Source organism: Dipodomys spectabilis, unplaced genomic scaffold (assembly GCF_019054845.1).
Source record: "Dipodomys spectabilis isolate Male_0828 unplaced genomic scaffold, ASM1905484v1 ptg000107l, whole genome shotgun sequence".
Lineage (NCBI taxonomy): Eukaryota > Metazoa > Chordata > Mammalia > Rodentia > Heteromyidae > Dipodomys > Dipodomys spectabilis.
The window spans coordinates 660,999-668,441 of NW_024870784.1; the positions used below are offsets into that span (position 1 = coordinate 660,999).

General features: G+C 48.8%; 1 protein-coding gene across 1 annotated transcript in view; it reads left to right on the forward strand.

The window, feature by feature from the left end:
• Window positions 1–3,865, forward strand: part of Hunk (hormonally up-regulated Neu-associated kinase) — a 104,153-nt gene extending 100,288 nt beyond the window's left edge. The window contains exon 11 of the mRNA XM_042687269.1: window positions 568–3,865. Within this exon, the coding sequence (XP_042543203.1) occupies window positions 568–1,226 (659 nt within the window). The 3' untranslated portion in view covers window positions 1,227–3,865. The remainder of the gene's footprint in view (window positions 1–567) is intronic.
• Window positions 3,866–7,443: the final 3,578 nt, after the last annotated feature.

A 7,443-nucleotide genomic window follows, 5' to 3' on the forward strand; every position in this document is an offset into this window, starting at 1 on the left:
CACATTCCCAGCCCTCATTGTGATTTCTATGTATGCACATAATATACCATGATCATATTCGTTCTCTTTATAAAGTTCAGAATTCACATGTGCGCACGCGCACATGCGCACGCACACGTGTGTGTGTGTGTGTGTGCATGCATGTGTGCGTGCATGCGTGCCAGTTCTGGGGCTTGAACTCAGGGCCTGGGCACTGTCCTTGAGCTTTTTCACTCATGGCTAGTACTTTACCATTTGAACCGCAGCTCTACTTTTAGGTTTTGGTGTTGTAGACTTCATTGCCTGGGCTGGCTTTGAACCATGATCCTCATATCTCAGCCTCCTGAGTAGCTAGGATTACAGGTGTCAGCCTGGCTCCTGGTTTACAGTCTAGAATTTTAAGCATACAAAAGGAGAGTCGTAATGGCTGACCCTTCTCCTGGGGAGTTGTGGCCATTTGTTTCTTGATTCCATGATCCTCCATTGGGGTCCTGTCTCACCAAGCTGAGCCTCGGTGCCGGCAGAAGGCTGCTGCTACGTGCATCGTTTCTGTATTTGTCCTGATTTCCTTGATCTCTTGATGTGCAGATTCCTTTGGCTGCCGCAATCTTTTCCGGAAAACCTCTGATTCCAGTTGTGTGGCGTCTTCTTCCATGGAGTTCATCCCCGTCCCACCTCCCAGGACCCCCAGGATTGTAAAGAAAGCAGAGCCCCAGCAGCAAGGGCCCGGCAGTGCCGGCATCCTCCCTAAGGAAGACCCCCTGATGCTGGATATGGTGCGCTCCTTTGAGTCTGTCGATCGTGACGACCACATAGAACTGCTGTCTCCTTCTCACCACTACAGGATTCTGAACTCCCCTGCAAGCTTGGCCCACAGGAATGCCGGGGACAGGACACTCTCTCCGGGGCTCTTGTCTGGAAGTATGTCACCTCTCCAGACCCCACTGCATCCTACGCTCGTCTCCTTTGCTCACGAAGACAAGAGCGGCCCCCCCAAAGAGGAAGGCGTGTGTTCCCCACCTCCCGTGGCCAACCATGGCCCCATGCAGCCACTGGGGAGCCCCAATTGTGTGAAGAGCCGGGGCAGGTTCCCGATGATGGGCATTGGACAGATGCTGAGGAAACGACACCAGAGCCTGCAGCCCTCTGCGGAGAGGCCCCTGGAGGCCAGCATGCCCCCGCTGCAGCCCACGGGCCCCAGCAGCCTTTCCTTCCACATGGCTGATGGAGTCAAGGGCCAATGTTAACCTGAGCCAATGAGATTGTGAGACAGCAGTAGAACAGAGCGCGCCACACATCTGAGAGAAGGAGCAGTCAGAGACTCATGGGAGCTTCCTTTAGAGCCTCATCCCAAGTATGGACCAGCTGAAATCCAGTCCCCACATCTGTACAACAAGCCTTTCTTAAGGGACCCCCGCCCCACCTACACACACACACACATTCCTGAAAGTCACGAGGAGGTCTGGGTGTAGGGGCAGCCACTTCCCATCGGAGACTCCCTTTGCACTCATTCCTCATCCACCTTATCCATACCCAGCTGGGCTTAGGGTTGAAAGTCCCCCTGACTTCCTGGGTCCCTCGGATCTGCAGACTACCCGATCTCTCTTTCCTCTGTGCTATGCATGTGCCTCTGCGGACCACTCTTCAGCAGTCGGTCACGGGGGCCAACAATACCCTAACTCATTCATCCTGGCCAGAATTTCCTCTGCAGAAGGAAACGGTGTGGCCCTAACAGCAAATCCCTGCAACCCAGCCATGCAGGAGCAGGAAGCCCAGAGGAAGAACCTTGGGCAATGGTGGAACCAAATGGAAAGGATCTGATGGCAGAAAAGACTGAAGGAAACACTTGTTCCCAAGCAGAGTTTTGACAGATTTTTTTTTTTTTTGTCTTCTTTTGGTTGAAACTGGTTGGTAGCAGAATGATTTTATCCAAAGAGTGTTTTTGTTTGTTTGTTTTCTTTCTGTGACGGTGTTAAATTGAATAACATCATTCTCTACACCCTAGATGGAGAGATTGAAAAGCACTTGCACTGAATTCATGTGTCCATGAGAGGAACAGTCAAAAGGCTGGCTTGGGTGTTGTTTGTAGTGGGGTTGGACCACAGTGTGCTGCCAGAAAGCCAGGATCTCAGCCACCTTGTGTTCTTCTCATTGCATCAACAGAGAGCCTTGATCCCTCCAGAAGGTGGAAAACACAGTTACAGGTGGTTCCTTTAAAAGAAAGAACAAGATGGTTGCAGCAGAATCTGAGTGAAGGCTACATTCCCTGTGTGCACCCCAACTTCCAGCTCCCCAGAAATGAGTCTAAGGTGGAGTGCAGGTGGTGTCTGTGAGCAGTGAACTGGCTTGCCCTTCAGAGAACTCATGTTCATGCACACCAAGCTCCTTCCTCAACGAAAGCTGTGTATCCTGACTTCCAGTCCATGTGGTGTTTCCACCCCTCTTGCCAAGGATCGAACCAAAGATGCGTCTCCAGTTGTGACTGTACCGTCCCCATGTGTACGTTTTGTGGATCTTAGTGTTATCTGACTGTGTCCAGCTGGACAGCCCAGTGGAGGCCACCTCCCTGGCTTCTGGAAGCAGGTTCTCTGTTGTGAGCGGAATTGCAAGAAGGGAATGTGACTTGGCACAGGTTGTGTAGTAGTTAATTCAGGAGACATATTACAGAGCAGCCTGGAATCTTAGACTTTTGCGTAGAGTAGATGCAAGTGACCGCTGCTGTGATTGATCACTGCAGAGCAGTCATCTGGTCCATTAGTTCCAACGTGGGCCAAGTCCCTTCATATTGTACATAAGGCTAGCCTTCATCTCACTGGCAGCCAGAGAAGAGAGGGGCGATTCTGGCCTTTCTCAGTTACCATTTGAGACTTTGTTAGACCCTTCAAAGCTGACTGGATGAGGTAAGGAAAGGTCTTTGGGTGATTCTGGCCGCCACTGAGATAGCTCAGTCCCAGCTGACTTTGGGGCTTCCTGATCCTTTTGGATGGATTGACCCCAGCCCTAAGAGCACACTAAGAAGAGGGCAGTCTCCTGCTAATCCTCCTTTGTGTGACTTCAGTCTGGGCTCCAGAAAAACAAGAGCTTTTGAAGAGTCATCTGGTCAACCCTCTCTTCATTGAACATGAAATGTTCAATTTGGGGTGGGTGAAGAATCTGTTTTTTGTAAAGATAGCTTCCGACTGTTCTGCCCTGCAGGTTGGAAGGATGTGTCCCCGTGCATTGTGAGCTTCTCGTAGCGCCTGGCTTTTCCTTGCATCTGACAGTGCTCACCAGATGTGGGTGGGTGGCTCTATGTTACTGTTAGCTCGTGGAGAACATGGTCCCCTCTGTTTGCAAGCTTCTGGAACAGCTGCAGTATGGTACCACTAGCTGACCCTGTTGCCACTGGTAACTTGAGACTCCAAAACTCAGGTGTGTTGTGAACCCGGTGCGAGGTGAAAGAGAGTGAGGGGGAGGGGAAAGAAACTGTGTTTTTGGTGTGTGTGTGTGTGAGCACCTGCCAGACAAATCTATGAAACTGAATTGAGAGAAGAAATGTTAAAAAGTCTTTATTATTTTATTATATTTATATGGAAAACTTGACTATTCCTTTGATAAGTACAAAGTGTGTTGTCTGTCCGACCCGTGACTGTCCTGCATCGGTCTGTGCCTGTGATTTCAGTCAGCCTATTGCTAACTGACAGAAATGACCAATCATTCATCGTGCTGAAGTCCAAGAGGAAAGAGTCCATGTGAGTTGTATGGTTCGGTCATAAGTAAGGACGATATTTATATCACCATTATTCAATGTATGTACTTTTATAATGACTGTGAAATACACTTTTTCTTCACTACAACTGCTTCTTTATTTGCTGACAGATCTTAAAACTATCAGAAATATGGTGAATATATGTTTACTTATATTTCTTGGCCCAGAAACTGGACACAAGTGGGAGTTGAGCTTATGGGTTATTGGAAGGGATTTTCTGTTTTACCTGTACCAGGTATTCTCCAAATATCTGTCCGCCTGACATATGGCAAGGGACAGTTCGAGATCACTCCTCATTCTTCACATTCCTTTCAGTTTTGCCAGGTCAACTTTTCTCGTGGAGAATGAAAACAGCCCATGAGACAAGGCACTGGCCTTGTGTTAAATGTGAGTCAGGGCTGGGAGAGGAGGGATGATAGAGTCTAATTTAGCTATATGAATTGTTCTAGTAAACCATTCCTAACCATTCACAGAGTGTTTTTGAACATATTACATTGCTTAAGCCCTTGGGTCCCCTTCTATGGTGAAGACATTAAGCTTAGTGGTGATATGCTGAAAAGCTGAGACAGCAGATTAAGTTGTGGTTCCAACAGGTAGTTTTTGGTTTTGGGTGCCAGTCCTGGAACTTGAACTCAGGGCCTAGATGCTGCCCCTGAGATTCTTTTTCTCAAGGCCAGTGCTCTACCACTTGAACTACAGTGCCCTTCTGGCTGTTTCTGAATGGTTTATTGGAGATACGAGTCACAGACTTTCCTGCCCAGGTTGGCTTCAAACTGCAGTCTTCAGATCTCAGCCTCCTGAGTAGCTATGATTACAGGCGTGAGCCACCAGTACTCAGCTCTAACAGATAGTTTTGAGATTCCGCACAATTGGAGGCCGGAGAGAGTGGTACTGGAGTTTGAACTCAGGGATTCTCACTTGCTAAGTAGGTATTCTGCCACTTGAGCCATACTCACAGTGTTCTTTTGCATTAGTTTATTTTTCCAGTAGGATATAGTGCTTTTGTCCAGGGTCAGCCTCGAACTTAGATCTTCCTGTCTCTGCCTCCCATGTATCTGGGACCTCAGGCATGTCCTACCACATCAAGCTTGATTTTGCAGAACTAAGTCTAGTTTTCCTAGTTGTATGGATTTCTGAGCATCACACCGTATCAAGGCTGGAGATGCTTACTTTGTGCCTCTGTCTTCCTCCGTTGGTCTCCAATATAAGCCGCAACTCCTTTGATGTATAGCTCAGCTATTAAAAGGCTACTGGGAGCCATGTGCTGATGGCTCACACCTGTAATCCTAGCTACTCAGGAGGCTGCGATCTGAGGATCTTGATTCGAGGCCAGTCCGGGCAGAAAAGTCCATGAGACTTTTAGGTCCAATAAACTCAGAAATGCTGGGCATGGTACTATGGTTCAAGTGATAGAGCCTTAGCCTTGAGCAAAAAGAGCCTCAAGGATAACGCCCAGGCCCTGAGTTCAAGCCCCAGCACTGGCACCAAAAAAAAAAAGAAAAAAGATGATTGAGTCTCACTAGATTAAATCCATAAAACAACATGCAGAGAGCCTTACAGAGAAAGAAAAATTCAGAAGGAATGTAAGGCTGATTTATGTTTGAGGGTGGGCGGCGGGTCTGGCAGTGTCCTGGTGACTGCATCTGCTTTCTGTGTGCCGTCCTCTGCATGCCTTGGGTGTGGGGAGACGCATTCAGAGCAGTACTGGGAGGCGGTTCAAGTTCATGTCATCACTTTCCAATGAAAGGAGCGTGTTTCCTGAGTAGTAAATGAGAGGATTCTTTGTGGCAGCCTTTTTCTTTCTTTCTTTCTTTTTTTGTCAAGGGAGCTTTTCAGACATCTGGCTCCAAAGACAAACAGGGTACATATTTGTACTTCTTTCCTGTGGATGTGTTTTCAACACACCATTGGGTCTTGGATTGGCTATCTGTGGGTAAGAAGGGGTGGGGAGGGGAAGGCGCTGGTGTGCAAATGATGAGGCATTTGAGGAAGCCGCCTCTGGGAGTGGAGAAGGGCCGTGATGTGCAGGCTCCGCTGGGGATCCGTTGGAGCGGAGTACTTCCCAATGGGGAGGTGGTGTACGGCGAGAGCACTTTGCCAGGAAGCTTCTTGACGTAAATGATGCCGTCCGGGCCTGCGCCACTTGCCTCTCTACTCAGAAGATGAGCAAGCACTTTGACTTAAACTTTACACTTCCACAAAACCTTAGTTTTGTTTGTTTTTTTTTCCCCCTAGACCTGTTTTCACAGCCAGCTGCAAGAGGGTGGATTGCAGTCCTGCAGGAGGAGCAAGATTTCACATCCAAAGTCGGGCGGGGAATTGGTGGCGGCTCTGAGGAACAGGCCTCTTCCTGTGGGTTCTCCCCTGGCTGCCAGTTTAGAGGAGAGATTGGGCTTTTTACCTCCCCAACATACTCCAAATCTCAGGGACCATTGAATAAGTGTTTACTACACAATTTATCTGTGTGTGTCTATGTGTGCACGTTCACGTGCATGCATGCCAGTACTGGGGCTTGAACTCAGAGCCTCATACTTACCTTTAGCATTTTTGCTCAAGGCTGGTGCTGTACCACTTGAGCCACACCACCACTTCCAGCTTTTTGCAAGTGATGGGTGATGAGAGTCTCCCAGAGCCTGGCTTTGAACCATGATGCTTGTTAGGTTTTTAAAAAGAGGTAGCTGAGTAAGAACAGCACCAGCACACACGTGGTATTCAGGTAAGGGGTAGGTTTATTCAGTAGACCTGCTGGGACCAGGCAAGGTTGGTACTCCATGCGGCTGGGAAAGGCCTGGGAATGAGAGAGAGCTGGGAAAGAGAGGAAAGAGCTAGAGCAGAGAGAGAGCAGAGAGAGATAGAGCTAGAAAAGAACAGCAAGAGAGAGAGCGCGTCTGGGCCTGGGCTCGGCCTTATCTAGGGTATGGGCGGAGAAAGGTGTGGCCACATCAAATTCAGATGTGACCTCTTCCAGGTGTCCCAGTTGCCTAGGTAACGCAGGTACTGGGTGGAGACTTTGCTGCGAGGAGGGTGGAGTCTGCTAGCCATCCAGCAACGGACCTTACAATGCTCAGGTAGCAGCCTCCTGTGTAGCTAGTATTCCAGGCAGGAGCTACAGGAGTCCGGTTTCCTAGACAAATTTGAATGAGGCTTGTGACTCCGGAACGGCTGTCTTCCGCATGGTAAGCCATGGTGCTTCTGCTTTATGGCTCCATCCACTCAGAATTGAACTTCTGTAGTTAGGCCAGCGAGGAAGAGAGAACTTCCACCAGCCAGCCAGTGCTCTGTGAAGGATATATCGCATTATTTCACTGTCCCCTGCCTTCAGCGACTCTTAGCCTTGTTTATAAGGCTAAGACTGGGATATAGGGGGAGTATGTGGCAAACTGGGGTCCAGTCAATGTTTCAGACAGCTTCAAAAGGCGTAGATGCTGTCATTTCAAGGCTGTCTAGAGCTGAACCTAGTGATACATGCCTGTAATCCCAGTAATTGAGAGGCTGAGGCAGGGAGGTCTTGAGTTCAAGGCCAGACCCAGCTATATAATGAGATCTTTTCTCAAAAATACATAAATGTCCCCTAAAGTTGGACTAGCTTTGTCCCATTCTTACACAGCTATAGTACCTCATAGTAGGCCAAAGTTGTCTTTTTAAGCTGGGCGCTGGTGGCTCGCGCTTGTAATCTTAGCTACTCAGGAGGCTGAGGTCTGAGGATCTTGGTTCAA